This window comes from Melozone crissalis, unplaced genomic scaffold (assembly GCF_028551555.1).
Source record: "Melozone crissalis strain CALT ecotype California unplaced genomic scaffold, PUWL_Pcris_2 ptg000034l_1, whole genome shotgun sequence".
NCBI classification, from domain to species: Eukaryota; Metazoa; Chordata; class Aves; order Passeriformes; family Passerellidae; genus Melozone; species Melozone crissalis.
This window is the reverse complement of record NW_026535812.1, coordinates 18,302,278-18,318,963: the sequence shown is the minus strand read 5'-3', so window position 1 is coordinate 18,318,963 and position 16,686 is coordinate 18,302,278. Positions and strand designations below refer to the sequence as shown.

The 16,686-nt window shown below is 36.8% G+C and overlaps 1 protein-coding gene across 10 annotated transcripts in view; it reads left to right on the top strand.

Annotated features, from left to right (window-relative positions):
* ATP11B (ATPase phospholipid transporting 11B (putative)) overlaps window positions 1-16,686 on the top strand; it is a 66,044-nt gene that overhangs the window by 22,851 nt on the left and 26,507 nt on the right. For all 10 annotated transcript variants that reach the window (XR_008483337.1, XM_054283107.1, XM_054283104.1 and 7 more), the window contains exons 5-22: window positions 335-442; window positions 589-717; window positions 841-944; window positions 2,167-2,214; window positions 4,941-5,005; window positions 5,560-5,641; window positions 6,538-6,688; window positions 8,730-8,927; window positions 9,216-9,374; window positions 9,674-9,846; window positions 10,213-10,281; window positions 11,222-11,295; window positions 11,381-11,484; window positions 11,641-11,822; window positions 12,541-12,744; window positions 13,018-13,171; window positions 15,829-15,931; window positions 16,169-16,314. Coding sequence is in view for 9 of the 10 variants with exons in the window: in XM_054283107.1 (XP_054139082.1) it covers window positions 335-442; window positions 589-717; window positions 841-944; window positions 2,167-2,214; window positions 4,941-5,005; window positions 5,560-5,641; window positions 6,538-6,688; window positions 8,730-8,927; window positions 9,216-9,374; window positions 9,674-9,846; window positions 10,213-10,281; window positions 11,222-11,295; window positions 11,381-11,484; window positions 11,641-11,822; window positions 12,541-12,744; window positions 13,018-13,171; window positions 15,829-15,931; window positions 16,169-16,314 (2,253 nt within the window). In the remaining variant the exon portion in view is untranslated. The remainder of the gene's footprint in view (window positions 1-334; window positions 443-588; window positions 718-840; window positions 945-2,166; window positions 2,215-4,940; window positions 5,006-5,559; window positions 5,642-6,537; window positions 6,689-8,729; window positions 8,928-9,215; window positions 9,375-9,673; window positions 9,847-10,212; window positions 10,282-11,221; window positions 11,296-11,380; window positions 11,485-11,640; window positions 11,823-12,540; window positions 12,745-13,017; window positions 13,172-15,828; window positions 15,932-16,168; window positions 16,315-16,686) is intronic.

Sequence of the window (16,686 nt, the reverse complement as noted above, 5' to 3'; positions counted from 1 at the left end):
TGGTGTATTAATCCATATAGATTAAAGATTTATTGAGTGCTTGGTCATCCGATCCACAGAAAATGTCACTGCCTGTTTGTTTTAAGAGAACATGGGACTGTTAAGTTTCTTCACCACTTCTGCTACTTTATTTACCTTTACATGTTTGTGTAAAGTGACAAAATTAAGAGGTTTACAGCTTCTTGAGTAACAGCTGGAGCAGAAACTCAAGAGAAGTTAGTAACTACTCAGACAATACAGGAAGTAGTTTGAAGACATTTGCTTAGTAGATTAAATTTAGTCTGTTTTTTTAGTTTTCTTGCTTAAAAAGTAGCTTTTTATGTGTTTTCCACAGGGCTATGAGGACTGGCTGCGGCATAAAGCAGACAATGAAGTCAACGGTGCTCCAGTTTATGTTGTTCGAAGTGGTGGCCTTGTGAAAACCAGATCTAAAAACATTCGGGTAAAGGACAAATTGAGCATTTTGTTTTTATTATACAGCCAGAACTCTTGTTTTATTGCTAATCATTGTGGTTTTGTAACAATGCTGAAAGAAATTCTGCCCTTTAAACTTCCTTCTATCTTTCTGATCTATTTTCATATTGTTAGGTGGGGGACATTGTCAGAGTAGCCAAAGATGAGACTTTCCCTGTTGATCTGGTGCTCCTATCGTCTGACCGAGTGGACGGTTCATGCCATGTTACCACTGCAAGTTTGGATGGAGAGACCAATCTGAAGGTCTGGGTTACTTGTGTGAAAGAGAATGTAGTTAATTTGTGGTGCCATTTTTCCTTCAGCCTGTTGAAATAGCTGCCCTGCTGCCTGGTATCCTGTAGTAACCCAATGGTCACTGTTTTACAGACGCATGTTGCAGTCCCAGAAACAGCAGTGCTACAGTCTGTTGCCAACCTGGACAAACTGGTAGCTGTTATAGAATGTCAGCAGCCAGAAGCAGATCTGTACAGGTATCACTTTATTATTAAATATTTTGAAATTGAATCAAAATGAAGTGTTTAATACTCAGAATGTTACATGTCTTGCTAGGGTTAAAATAGCTTCAGACATCTGCTTGAATTTCAGGTTTTAATAATCAGCTAGTGTTTATACATATGTACTTACTGAAAGTTGCAAGTAACAAGTTAAACTTGGGTACTTGAGTAGTAAACCAGATGTTATAATATTTATCTTTTTTATTTTAATTATGTACATTTCAGTTCTAATCAGTAAATGTGTTTCAAGATTTTAAAGAATTAAATGACCAACAGTGTGATCAGGTTGAAGAAAGTTCGTAAGGTTCTGCTGGAGATTTCAGTATTATATAGGATATGTTAAAGTGAAATTGACTCAAGTCTAATTCTAAGGATATGTGATGCTCATATTTATTTCACATATGCTTCAGCGAAGATTTGAACTCCATTTTTCAGCAGCAAAACCTTACATTTAAAAAGGGATATCCAAGTGTGCTTTAACATCAGCAAGCAAGGTCATAGACTCTGTAAAGCAGCATCATGGGTAGCAAAAGTTATGTTCCCATCCAAGTTTCTTCTGAATTGTGTAATGGAAAATGATTGAAGCTATGAAGTAGCAGTTTTTAAAATCCAAGTATATTATCACAGCTGTTCTTAGGTAAGCTTGGAGATCTTTGAGAAATATTAGGTATTTTAAAACTAAGATACTCAGTTTGAACAGATGTTCAAATACTTGATATTTAGCAAATTAAGGTACAATCACTATAGAAATTTGTGTCCCTTTTTGTAGCTGGAGTCATGCTAAATATGTGCATGTCAGATTTTTAAATGTGTAGTAGATTGGCTTTATTAAATGAAAAGTTTCTATTTCTGATGGATAATGTGCAAACTTAGATTTGTTGAGGAATTATTTCTTACTGAATCATCAAGAAGTCACAATCTGTTTAAATTAATAGAAATATAATCTTTTGTAGCAATTAATCAGAGTTAATAAGTTTTCTCAGATGCCTGTTCCTATGAGGGATAAATGTTTCTGTTGCTAAATGTCTCTTGTAAAATTACTGCCAGTTTCGCCATATTGGTTTAGTTTGATTGTTAATAAAAGTTGATTTATTTTTTACTTGTGAGCTATTAATGACTGTTTTGTAAATATAGAGAAGGTTTTTATGTTTTTGAGTTCTTTATGTAGATACTTCTAAGACATATCCATCTTTCATAGATTTGTTGGAAGAATAACTGTAAGTCAACAAGCTGAAGAAATAGTACGGTGAGTAAATTGTGTAAGATAATTATTTAGAACATGTGGAGGTGGTTAAAATCTTAACCATCACAAGAGTTACTGTTGAATATATGAAAAGGGGAGGTATTTTTACTAAAAGTATCAACTGCAGCTGCATACCTCAGATGGAGATGAGAAAAGATGAGTGAAAAAAGTACATTACTACCCAGTTTTGCAGATTTAATACAAGAGTTCTGGAAAGCTTGGCTGTTGTGAGGCAGATAATTTTTTGGCACTGTTAATCAGCTGGTAACTTTGTTGTTATTTTTTAATTAAAGCACTTATTGATCTGAAACAATTTCCACTGACATAGTATCTATACTGCAAGAGATCCCCTGTCATCAGAGGTGCTGAGAAGGAGTTTTTGCAGTTCGAATCCCTAGAAATTCCTGGTTTAACAAAGCCTCTGCTATAAATTTGTAATTTTTAGTATCTATTTCAAACTACAGCTGGACTGTGCAGATAAGTGCTTGCATCTGTTATGTGCAACACAGCTGTGTGCACATAATCATGGGCTCACCACCTTTCCTTGTGCAGTCACAGCAAGTAACAAACACGCTTGCAATTACAAAAATAAAGATGTGAAGCCAATTACAGACTTCCATCTCGACTTCCTGGAAAGATTTCTAATTGCTGTGGGTTGGTCTCAACTACCAGTGAGGCATCGAAACAGCTGCTCATTCAATTCCCACAACCACAACAGGATAGGAGAGAAAACAGGAAGGACAGGAGTTAGAAGAATAATGGTTTGAAATAAAGAGGTAGAAATCACTCACAAGAAATTGCCAAATTTTCAGAAATATTTAGCATTCAAGTTTAGTTATTTTATCTTGAAAGTTGTTAATTTTCCAGCTTTCAAAAAACTTTGTCGCCCCTTCTGAAAAGGTGAAGTGCTGTGTGCAAATTTGTCACAGAAGCAGGTAAATCTGCTATGGTTCGTTCCTCTAATGTCCAAAATGTTATCCTTTACACTTTTTTTAGTGAAATTTTTTCTTGAATTTTAAAAGACTACTGTTTTCTTTGTAATATCTGCCTTCAGTCTGAGGAGCTGAATGTCTCTCAGTCTGAGGCTGGCAAACATCTGTCAGCTTTGGATGGGAGTGATATGGGGTTCAGAGTGAATCAAGGAGTTTTGCCAGAAATATGGAAGGGTAGCAGCCAGGTCACTTGGCCTCAAGTTCAGTGGCTTAGTTACCCTCACCAAAAAGCCTCACCCATGCCACCCCCCAAAACCCACTCAGCTGTTCTCTAAGGTCATTTTTGTTACTTTATTGAAAGTTTTTCAGAATTCATTCCTGCCAAGCTTGACAGGTGCAGCATTGGGATAATTTATCAAAATAATTCAGTTGACAATGTGAAACAGCTGGTTTAAATGGAGGTGAAAAAAATAATTGCAAGTTCTGACTACTAGTGGAGCTGTATCTTCTGTCTAAGATAAACTTGTCTGATCTGTGTTGCACTGATTCAGGTTTAGTATTTTGAGTCAGGCTGATTTTATAAAATTGAATCCAGAAATATAAATTATGTTTCTTATATGAAAATTTTAAATGCTTAAGCATTTAGTGGCTTTTAGTTCAAATTTTCACTTAAAGTCTGAGTCTAGCCTAAAATATTAACATATGTATGTTTAATTTAAAGAATCCATGATAATCTGTGTGTAAAATCGGTACACGTGGTATTTGTGATGGTAACTGTTACATTTGCAGTAACATTTAAGTTAATTTTTTGACTGTGGGAGGTGGGTTGTGGATTTGATTTTGGCTCTTTTGAGTAACTTCAGATTATACTTTCAAAGGGACTTCAAATTTAAGAGCTTTGTTTATTTACTAGTGATGATGGCCTGCATGTGGCATAGCTGAAGGAAAAGCAGGGTAAACCCAAGGGCTTGCATGTCAGAGCACTTAGCATCTGAACTTCTAATTCTTTTATTTCTACTTAATGTGTCAGTCTGGCCACTGCAGTTATTAAATTTCTGCTTTCATTTGAAATAATGGAAAAAATACTTTTTTTAAAATTTCTAACCAACCCTGCTGGCAGTTTCTAAAGATGGTACAGCTGCTGCAGTAGAACATATGGTTCTAACCTTATAGTAACCTTGTTTCTAACTAGACCTTTATTTTCACAGCGCTGCTTGTGATGAACTTTGCCAGAGAAATTAATGTGTTATTGTATTGTAATAGATGTGAGGAAAAAACATCTATTTTACCTCCTGAAATTTTATGTCTGTGTTAGGAAAAATAATTGGCGCTGCTGCCATGGTATCCATCTAATTGTTTGTTTCTTTGGTATGAATAGCTTTTGAATTTTCTAGATCATTTCAGTCTGACAGAGGGGTAGAGGATTGGTAAATTAGCCAAACCTAAACCAGCACTTTGGGTGCACTGTGAGCTCCACTGGTTTATTGCCTGCTTCCTTCCCAAGCACCTTGTGGGTCTGTCTGAAGCAGCCATTTGGAATATTTAGCTCAGTCAGTATTATGGGATATGGAACAGTGGTGGGGGCGTATGGCAGTGACCAAACGAGACATGAAAGGAAACAGAGAGCTCTGTGGAGACGTGGAGGTGTGGTGAAAGGGGTGAGATCACTGATTGAGTTGCTGCATTGGGAATTTGTAGGGGATATAGGACAGCTTTGCATAGGAAACTGGATTTCAGTACTTCTCCAGAATACAGAACAGCTGATGTTCACGTGCTGATATGTCTGTTTCTTTTTAGACCTCTTGGGCCTGAAAGCCTCTTACTTCGTGGAGCAAGATTAAAAAACACTAAAGAAATATTTGGTTTGTAGACATCTAAATATTTAAAGAGTGTTCTCTTCTTAAAGCATGTTGATGAACTGTGTTTTAATTCTACTTGCACTGAAGAAATTGTAATAATCTTGCTGACTGTTACCTGAGGGGATATGATTATAGATGAAAGTAATGATATTATGCTGAAGAACCTCTAAGGATATAAAGTTCCAGCTCTGCTCTGTGAAAATATTTGAAGTGGTTTGATAAAGGAATAACTTAACTTCAATGGATAAATGACTGTTCTTACTGTTACCTATTGTTGAAGGCTTTCTCCTGAGATTTACCATGCTGATTTCCATAAAATACATATTGAAGAGCAGTACAGTCATAATAATGAAGAGTGTTAAAGTAGGTGTTAAAATTACTTCAGTAATACTCTTATACTACAGAAGAGTCTTGCAAATAGTACAAAATACTGTCTCATAGTAAACACAGAAGTAGTACCACCTTTTGCTTTTATCCTGTATCTCTCAAAATGAAAAATTCTGCAGATTGTATTTATGCAGAAAATGAAGTTTGACTCTTCCCCCTTTCCTTCCCAGGTGTTGCTGTGTATACAGGTATGGAGACAAAGATGGCATTAAATTACAAGAGTAAATCTCAGAAACGGTCAGCAGTAGAAAAGTATGTTTATTTTCTAATATCTCTCTTATTTGTAGAGCTTTTACTTAGTTTTTCCTGTGTAGCCTTAAAACCCTGGTGGTCTCATCATTGAGTTATAGGCAAAGAGAAGAGAGTATTAATTGCCTTGCCTTCAGTAGGAAGCTATGAAGATAAAATCTATTTTTTGATATTACATCCTTTAGTAGTATACAAAGTGGAAACATCCAAGTTTGCTCCTGGTTGCAGGATGGGTATTACTATGATAGATATTTATATTGAGTCTCATGATGTATTTTTAAAGGAAAAGGAGTTCTGATATGTTGCCTTTATTCCAGTTATTAAAAATCTGAGAGAGCCCCCTGGCATTCTTGTGCAAATATATAGCTACATACAAACTACTGTGTGTAGCACGAGAGAAGTTCAGTCATCAAAGCATGGGCAGGAATGGTGGTCTGGCTGGTTACAGAACAAGAAGCAGGTGTGACTATCCTGCTGTAGCCTGGCCTGGGTTAAATGCTCAGCTGCACATGGCAGTGCTCTTCTAACTGAGGAAAAAGTGCAGCCATGGGGTTCTGCTGTGCTTGTTTGTACTGCCTGCACAGCCTTGCAAGCTCCTTGGGGAAAAAGAGGAGCAGTGTGGGACTGTAGGTGTGACACAAGTCAGCTGTTGGGGTGTTCCTGCATCTTAATCCAGTCTTCATATTGCTATGTAGAGAGTTTAGCTCAGTCAGATGTAGAATTTCTTCCCCATTTTGTTGCCTGCTTGTTGCATAGAAACTTTATATCTGTATCAAGCACAGGCTACACTTTCTAAAAAAGGTCCAGCAAGTTTTTGATCAATTCATGTAACCACACTGTGTCAACAGATGAAGTAAAATAAACTAAAATGTCTTGCTTTATTTTTTGCCTCTTTATAGGTCCATGAATTCCTTTTTGATTATTTATCTAATAATCCTCCTCTTTGAAGCCATTCTGAGCACTATTTTAAAGTATGCATGGCAAGCTGAAGAGAAATGGGATGAGCCTTGGTATAATGAAAAAACAGAGCATGAAAGAAACAGCAGTAAGGTAAAGTAGTTCTGCCTGGGTGCATATCTGAGGAACACTCAACCAATATACATCAATGTCATATATATTATGTCTCTATTCTATGTGTAACCACCACATGATCCCCTTGCAAGTCTCTGTGATGTTGTCTCAGTGATTTTTGAGTTAGTCCCATGTAGCCTCACCATTGTGTAGAAATATTTCTACCTCTGTTACTATTTGGACCTTTCCTTCCTTTATGAAAAGACCAGACTTTTTGAAAACTTTCAAAAAGGCTGTTAGAACATATTTCTGATGGTCTATGTTCTAATTATTGTTCTTTAGGATGTCTTTTGTCATTCCATAAAGGAAAAGAGGACAAGGATGGCTGTTCTTGTGTATGTTCTATTGCAGTGATTTCACAGTTCAGGAATTTTGTACATTCTGTGATGTTGAGATGATTTGGGCAATTTTGTATGGCTGCAATTTTGCTCAAGCTCCTGCTTGCCTGCTCGGTTCTCTTCAGATATTGAAGGGATACTTTAAAGTGTCCCTGAAATCTGTGGCTCTGAAAAGTATCTCTTTTTTCAATTAATCTGTATTTTTCTGTGTTCTCTTTAATTTTTGATTTCTGTATGAGTCTTCCTTTGTCCAAAGCAGTTCAGGAGCTTAATCTGAAGTAATTGCTATGCAAGTTAGTCTAGCCTGTGGAGCCTTTCAGTTCTTAATAGGGCAAGGATAAGTATTTCCTCAATCTTTCCATTCCTTTGCCATCAGGAGTGTAGAGAGCCATGTGTGTTTCTGCAGCGTCATTCTCCTTCTGTCATGTCTTTGTTTTTCTGTCTCCCATGTTGACTTCTACAATCTGCTTTTCATTTCTCAGCATGCTGACATCCTTACTCAAAGTTCTTTCCCTGTCCATCTCCTCCTGTGTATGCAGATGGTTTTTTCATTGCCATTGCTTGAAGAAGCTCTCTAACTTAAGTAGTTGTCACTGCCTCTCTTAGATGAATTACTGCTCTCACTTTCTGTCTTTTCTGGTTTAGTTTGGAAGATCTCTTTAGGCACGGAACTTGCTGAGTTTTTGTCAGCTATTTTAATTATTTATTAAATACTTACAGCAATGCTCCCTAAAGAGGAAGAATAGACATTATTTAACTTTGCAATTTGTTGACTACTTTTATGCTTCCTTTGTTTAAAATGTTCTCCTGCACCAATATGTGGTCAAGTTAAAAGAGGTGGCCTGGTTTTTGTCATGTCTAGTCTCCCTTGCTCAATATTCAAGTGTTGGTAAGAGTCTTTCCAAGGTACAGTTTAGATACTGAGTTTGTTGTGCAGATGAGAAAGAGACTCTAGTGTTGCATTTCAGGGTTTATTAAAATTATCATACCTAGTAAAAAGAAGTTTCTCTCCTGTCACACTGGGGTTTGCCTGAAATGTGTGTGTGAAACACAATGATTTGAAGAGGCATAAAAGAAATCCACGTGGTCCCTTTCTTTTTGTGTGGTCTGGATCACCCAGATCACTTGGGAATGCCAGCAGACAGGAACCCTCTTGACACTTTGCTGTCCTGAAACAACAGAGTGCTTGCAGATTCCTCTGGCAGCCTGAAAATCACTTGTTTACCTTCACAATTTAGAAAAGCTTAGAAGCTTTTGAAGCTTGTGGAGTTCCTTAGAAAAGCTTCCATGAATGATGCTGTTTGATGGAATGGGGAATACATTTGATTTCTCAGACCAAACTCATTCAGAGATGGAAAACAGAATCACCATGACAGTTAATATTAATTGGCAGCCCTCTTGACAGATTCAACAGAGAGACAAAAATTAATGAACTTGTGAATTGAAACCTGCAGTCAGAGCTTAATGCAGACTTTTTACATCAGTGTGGAGGTGTGTTACTGGGGCAACCTGCAAATGCCTGTGTTGTCACTGGAGTGTTGTCTCTCTCGTGTGTGTGGGGGGACTTGGGCTTCTCTGGCTCTCCCAGTTTGTCATTTTTCATGCATATTGAAGCATAATATGTCATCAGGTTTCACTTGACCACTGTGGTAATCTTCACTTTTTCTTTTTTTCTCTTGTAGATCCTGAGATTTATTTCAGATTTTCTTGCTTTTCTGGTACTTTACAATTTTATCATACCCATTTCACTCTATGTGACTGTTGAGATGCAGAAATTTCTTGGGTCTTTTTTTATTGGCTGGGATCTTGACCTCTATCATGAAGAAACAAACCAGAGAGCACAAGTAAATACTTCAGACCTCAATGAGGAATTGGGACAGGTAAAAAATATGTTGTCTGTTGGGTTTTTTTCACCTATTTTCTACTTAGTTTTTAATATTAAAACTTGTTACTGTGGGGTTTTTATTGCTTGTGATATGATTTCTGATTAATTTTAAAATAAGGTAGAAAGATGACATGGAAGAAGTTAAAATTCGTATATTATTTAAAAACTTATATGATTTAAAAAATGTGTGTAAAAGAAAGTGTGAGTGGAGATTATTGTACCTTTTTTCTTTTAACAAGCACATGCAATTCCAAGTTTGTTTATTTGTTTTATTTCACAAAAGGTAGAGTATGTGTTTACAGACAAAACTGGCACATTAACTGAAAATGAGATGCAGTTTCGGGAGTGCTCTATTAATGGCATAAAGTACCAAGAGGTCAATGGTAAACTAACTCCAGAGGGATTTTCTGAAGATTCTCCAGATGGAAATAGGCATGGTTTGGTAAGGCACTTTAGTTTTCCCACCATTAGTCATCCTACTTTGAAAATGTTTTATTTCAGAGATATATTCTTGTACCATTAGCATAAAAAAAACCCAAAATGACCGAAACTTAAATCAGAATTTCTGAGTAGTTTGAAGCTTTCAAGAGTCACTGAACAAATAATATTTATTAAACATTATTTAACATGAAATGCTTGGCAGATTTGTAAGTAAAACCACTTTTCCCTTAAATGTGTTCAAAACTGGGTTGATATGTAAATGTTACAAATGTTACAAATCAAGTTTTTTCTTTCTTCTAGGTGAAAGAGGAAGAGCTCTTCTTGAAAGCAGTTTGTCTGTGCCATACAGTGCAGATCAATGCAGATCAGACAGATGGTGCTGATGGTCCCTGGCATGCCAATGGAATAACATCCCCCCTGGAATATTATGCTTCTTCTCCAGATGAGAAGGCTTTGGTGGAAGCTGCGAGCCGGTGAGCAGCACTGCCAGGGCTGTCTGACACAGGAATTGCCTGCAAGGCAACCTTAGAATGGTGAAGAGCAGGGCCCGGCACTGTCACCTTACTGGGAAAACATTCAAATGTAAAATCCTCAACCCCCTAGGTGTATTATCAAGTGATGATTTGAAATACTTATGAAAATACTTGAGAAATTACAGTGGTCAGGGTATAATGTGAATAAAATACTGCAGAAATGGGCATTCTTAGTTTTCCCTAGAAGTAGGGTACAGTAATGGGGTGTAAGAGTCTGTCCTTTTCTTCCCTGCCATCTTCCCCTCCTTCCATTAATAGGCATTTTGTCTAAAGACATAATTAAGTGTATATTTTCTTTACTTTTAGGGTTGGAGTAGTATTTACTGGAATTAGTGGAGACAGTATGGAAGTAAAAAGTCTTGGAAAACCAGAGAGGTATTTGTTTTTTTTCCTTGATTATTTTGAAGGCTAGAACAGTAATGAAGATTAATGTAATGTTCTCCTCTTAATCCTCTTTGTTCATAAGCAAACCTTGCCTTTCCACAGCGTGCTCTGTTTAATGCTTTTCCCTTGATGTCTTCAAGACAGCTTGCATCTTATTCCTTACCAATTGTAGCTGAGATGCAAGAATTTTGTGTGAGTTACTCTGTGTAGGTGTGTGTTGTAACAGTTTGTATCTTTTCCCATTCCTCAAAGGTTGAGACTGTAGCAGAGTTGGAAAACTGAATTGCTTATTCAAGTCTTGTTTCAGCTCTCAAAATTCCCAGAATCAGTCTCGTCTGTGCATAATCTAATCAGATATTTTAAACTTTCCTAAAATGAGTACAAATTATTAATAACTGTATATGTGCAGTGTTCCATAACTCCTTTTACTCATTTGATCTGTGTCAGCTAGTTGGCAGTACTTTGAATTTAAATGTCTAAAGTTAATTTGCTAAGCTAGTGGTAATATAACAAAAATTAATGCACTTACCAGGGCACACACACTTTTTTAACAGTCTAGGTTTTTTACAGATTTGTCAGAAACAAAATGTAGTTTTCAAAGTTATACTTGAAATAATGACAGAAGGATGAAGAAATAGATAGGAGCTGCTTGTAATTGCCAAATGTCAAGTTAGTACCCAGAAAGCTATTCCTGTTGGTAGAAGAACCTTTTATTCTTACATAATGGAATTAAGCATATATAAATTCATAAAAAGCAATGAACAATGATTGTTGTTCAGCAGTGATAGCATTGCTTTCAGAGTTGCTATACAAAAATAACACTTTGAGGAAAGGTCTGTGGTGTAAGAGTCTATTTATAAGTAATTGTCTTTGGAAGTTTATTTCTAAAAAGGTTTTCTTCCTGTTCCCTCTTTTAAAATACAAAATGCAGGTATAAATTGCTTCATGTTTTGGAGTTTGATCCAAATCGCAGACGAATGAGTGTCATTGTAGAGAGTCCCTCAGGTACGTGATCAGAAATTGCACAAGCAGCACTTGAGAACTTCTTAAACAACGTTATTTTTAATTTCAGTTCTATTTGACTTTCTAGGGGAGAAGCTTTTATTCACAAAGGGAGCAGAATCTTCCATTCTTCCTCGCAGTAAGAGTGGAGAAATAGATAAAACAAGGATACATGTGGATGAATTTGCTTTGGTAAGTGTGTAGGCTTGCCCAACTCCCAGCCTCAGCTGAACAGAAGAAAATTCGTGCAGGATAAATTGTGACTTGAAGTGAAAAAATTGCTGGTGACACCTTCTTGTTAGATCAGAAACTTGTCTACTCTGAATGTAGTCTTTTATTTTCTTGCAGAAAGGCCTAAGAACTTTGTGTGTGGCCTACAGAAGATTCACACCCGAGGAGTACCAAGAAATTGGCAAACGCCTTCATGAGGCCAGAACTGCCTTACAGCAGCGGGAAGAGAAATTAGCAGATGTGTTCAACTTCATAGAAAGGGATCTGGAGTTGCTTGGGGCTACAGGAGTAGAAGACAAGTATGCCGTGGAGTTATTGCTATCTGCACTCAAACCCAGCGAGTTTAGGATTTATACTTGAAATATGAAGTGTGAAAAACTCTCCCACTGTGACCAAAAGTTCTCTGCTATTCCTCTTTAGTATATTTACCTTTGGATTGAGGCAGATTCAAAACAAAACTTGTACCAACTGATTCTGTCTTAATAACGGTGACGTACAGTGTGTTTCATCAGGAGAGATGTCACGTGTGTGAAATGGAATAATTGCAGCAAATATTTAGTGTAATAGCAAATTCGTTAGGAAAGCTTCTACACACAGCTCCTTTGCAAAGCATTCTGCTTGTGCTCTGTAGGTCACAGGGTGTGTTGTACACTGAAGTGAGCACATGGGGCTTGAGAAGCTTTTCATGCACCACAGTAGCCAGAAATTATTGTGGACTGTTTTAAAGCTTCTCAAATGCAGTGGCAGTGCCTAGTTTAAATCAAGATGTGCTTAGTACAAATTTTTGATCCCTTAGAAAGATTGAAGTTTAGTTTTTGTTTCATCAAAGCCTTTGTTTTGTTGCTGGTAACAGAATATAGTTTGCCAGACTATGATTGTCTGAAAATACATGTAACATTGGAAAGGCAGACTTAACTCACCATGACAGTGGGGTTACAGTGGTAGCATGGAGTTACAGTATGAGCTCTTTTGTTTGTAAATTGTTCAGTTGGTTATTTAAGATTTTTCTTGTTCTAGACTGCAGGAGAAAGTCCAAGAAACTATAGAAGCCCTCAGGCTGGCTGGTATCAAAGTGTGGGTGCTCACTGGAGACAAGCACGAAACAGCTGTTAGTGTCAGTTTATCCTGTGGACACTTTCACAGAACCATGAACATCCTTGAGCTTGTGCAGCACAAGTCAGACAGTACCTGTGCAGAACAGCTGAGGCAGCTAGCCAAGAGGTAAAATACCTGAGAAGTCACTATCTCAGTGATGATCTCAGCTTGGGTTGCTTTCATTCTTAAATTTTATGGCAGTCTCTTTGATGCATGTGCCAAATAAAAAAAATTGTCTTTTAAAAAAATTATTTATTAATATCATAATAGATTGGAAAAAGTAGTCTGTCTGACAGATTAACTCCTTTGCCTATTGTCTGGCCAACAACATTGTTTATAGCAAAATTGGAATTTTACCATTAGCACTGGATCAAAGTCAACATTTTTGTCCCCAAATAGAATAAAGGAAGACCATGTTATCCAGCATGGACTGGTTGTGGATGGGACCAGCCTCTCTCTTGCACTCAGGGAACATGAAAAACTGTTCATGGAAGTTTGCAAAAACTGTTCTGCAGTGTTGTGCTGTCGTATGGCACCCCTTCAGAAAGCAAAGGTAAGTGAGAATATGGTCAGGATTGCCTTTGAAGTATTTTTGTCATGCTTTGAGGAGGCAGGGATGTCTGACACTGCTTTGTTTGTTTGTCTGACCCTTTTTGTGACCTCTGAATCATTGTTAAATTCAGATCTAGAGTAGATTGCTCAGAAGTTTCTACATTTGTGTTTGAAAATTTGCACGTGGATGGAGAAATCAAAATACTGCCACCAAGCTCATCTTTATTCTGCCTCTTGAGTGTTCAGTAAGGCAGCAGCTCTCCCAGTCTCCTACATGGGTTTGCCTTAGCTGCTCCACCACTTCTCCAAACCAAAAAATCTAAATTGAAAATTCATGAACCTGTAAGGAGAATACTGTGCTTCTCTAAGTACTTTAAAAATACCCCAAATTTGAGGAAGAAGTAGAAGGGAAGGCAAGGCCTAGTCTCCAGGAAAGGTTTGCCTTAATGCTCTCTTTTAATATAATTTTTCATTCACATATACTGAATTTTACTCAAATATGTATTGGATAAGATTCAAAATCAGATTTTGTAATTTATTTTTTTTAACTCCAGAATGCTAAGCTCTGAAGGACTATAATATTCTTTTTTCCTTTTGAAAATTTCTCTTAATGAAAAGACATCTCTTTACCTTAAAGCACTAGGAAACCCTTCTGTGAGGTATTAGATGTTCAAGAGGCAGGCTGTTCTGCTGTAACAGGAGTGACCTGTTTGGAGGTCACTCTTCCTTCCAGAGTTCTCATGCAGTCTTTAGAATCACTTCAGTATAGAACTGTTCACGTGGTATAGTATTAGTTTCAGTGAAATGTTGAAAGATAGTGTTGCTACACGGAGTAAACCAATCTGTTGGATGTGTCAGCTCTGTACATTCTTTTGGCTGAAATTTTTGCCATCCTGTCTCTTTAAGGTGCAGTTATTTGTCACTGTCGTGTCCTTGTTCTTACTTTGTCATTTAATTTGATTTATAATGTTTTGTACTGCTTTTCTTAATTCTTCTCCTCACCAGCAGATAATGGAGATTATTTCCTGTCTGGAGTCATGAAGTATAGCAAAATGTAATTTTAATTGCAGTGAATTTTTAATTTCAAATATTGGAGTATATAAACCACCAAGACAAATGCCATACAACTTGAGGGATAGGGAAGGAAGTGCAGGGCAGTTTAGTCTAGTCTTGCACATTATTTTTTGCAGTAGACAGACTTTTTGTGAGGTTTATTCCAAGATTAAACTGCAGGATTTAAAAATATTAAATATTAATATTTTCTGCATCTTTAATTATAATGCATGTTAATGTTTGGTTAGTGGTCTCACTACTGATTTTGGTATGTTTTATGACTCAAAACCTTGTTTAAACATCATCATTTCAGTCATTTGGAGCTGCTGCTGACTGCTGCTGTTAAAATTTGCTAAAGGCTTTGTCTTGACCTTTTCACATAGATGTTTGTCTGTCCAAATTACCCAGGCCTTGGGGATCTCAAGAGGACTGACATGGGTGATGTGCTGCAGCCTTGTTACCTCTCTAAGGCTGCTTTCTGGGATCTAATACTAAATGTGTTTGAAATAATTACCCCTTAGGAATGGGGAACCTTTAAACTTGAATATTAATACCTGCAATTAGGGAATGTGTTCCCACAATCAGGTGGATTTTTCTGAGCTGTGGACTTTGTTTAATCACTGTTGTGTTCTTTGTGTGAGGTGAATTCCCACTGCTGTGAATCAATGCCCTGACACTGCCAGCCACAACTCAATTACTCCAATACAGTTTTTGTGTCTACTTAACTTCATGCAGTTGCTCCATTGATATTTCCACTTTGGAGTTTCTGGAACTTGAGGGGGAAAATGTTTTTTCATACATATTTATTCCTTGATTTTGGAAAATCTCGTACCTTTACCTGCAGCCCACTTACAACTGAATTAGTGAAGCTTCTACCTTAAGCTAGGGCTCTGTGGGAGGTTAATGAATCACTAATTCTCCTTAACCAAAAGCCTCATCTAACTAACTCCTTTGTATTTAGAATATTATTGACACTTGCATTGAAGATCTGTTATCACTGCTTCTCTTCTGAGTATTTTAGGGCCTTGCATGTCAACAGGTTTTTCCCTCATTCTGTCATATCTTCTGTTTCTTTGTCAGTTGAGGATACCTCTTGATGATAATGAAGTTGCTTTAGAAAGAAACTATTTTCCTTAACAATGGCATATTGATATTTTAGCTAATACATTTGCTTTTTCAAATTCTTCTTTCACCTGGATGAGTTCCATTAATTATAAATATGAAGAATCTGGGTTTATTAAAGGACATTAAATCTGTATTTGTCTGTAAGTGAATTTTCAGTTCTCAATTTTACTTGACTTTGTTTTGTATGATAAAGCACCAAACTAAGAGTTGTAACAGAACATTGAAATAAGAACAGGAAAATAGGCTCAAGGCAGATATAATATTTAAATCAGGCTTGTGCTCCAAAACAGGCAGCTTTTCTAAAGAAGGAATTAATGTATGCATGTGATATGCTGAAGATATTTTTTACCCAAACATGCATGTTCATAAAACATATTAATTATATCTACAGATAGGCAATTAACTGAGATACTTGGGAATTGCTGGCATGGTTTGTAGGTAGACTGTCTGATCTGAAAGTGTTTCATTTTCTTTTTCCAGGTGGTTCGACTGTTAAAAACCTCTCCGGAGAAGCCCATAACGTTGGCGATCGGGGATGGTGCTAATGATGTGAGCATGATCCAGGAGGCACACGTTGGCATAGGTAACTTCTTTCTGTCTCCACCACTTGGGGCTTCTTTATTTGAATCTGCATCAGATGAGCAGCTTCCTTTAGTTTTAAGTGTGAGGAATATCTTCCTTTGCAACGCTGCTGAAGTCCTTACAGTGTTGAAGTGAAGGAAAACAGAACTGTAGCTTCAGATGCATGGTGTTGGATTTTTTAAACTTCAGTTGTTGTTATGCTTGACCTGTTTTGTGTTTTGTTTTCCAAACATTACAGGAATCATGGGCAAGGAAGGAAGGCAAGCTGTAAGAAACAGTGACTATGCAATAGCACGATTTAAATTCCTCTCCAAGTTGCTTTTTGTTCATGGGCACTTTTACTATATTAGAATAGCAACCCTTGTACAGTACTTTTTTTATAAGGTGAGTTTTTTTATTTCAGATCTGAGACTTTTGTAAGGATCAGGTTAAATATCTCTGTTTAAACATGTCTTCTGAGCTTTTTTATTTTATCTTTTACAACAAAATGCATTAGTTTAACTGTGAAATTGTTTAGTCTTTCCACCTATAAATAGGCTTTAAATACTGCAGTGAGTTTATCTTGGCTGAGAGGCTAATGTGTTTGTTTTCTTAAGGCAGGGATTTTGTTTGGTTGGTTGGGGTGCTTTTGGTTTTTTTCACTTGTTCATCAGTTTTCAAACAAGTCAAAACTCACTATCTTTATTTAATTTTATCTGGGATTTCAGCTTTGGCTCCCAAGTCCCTTTTGAAGTTGATTTCTTTCATTTAATGGCA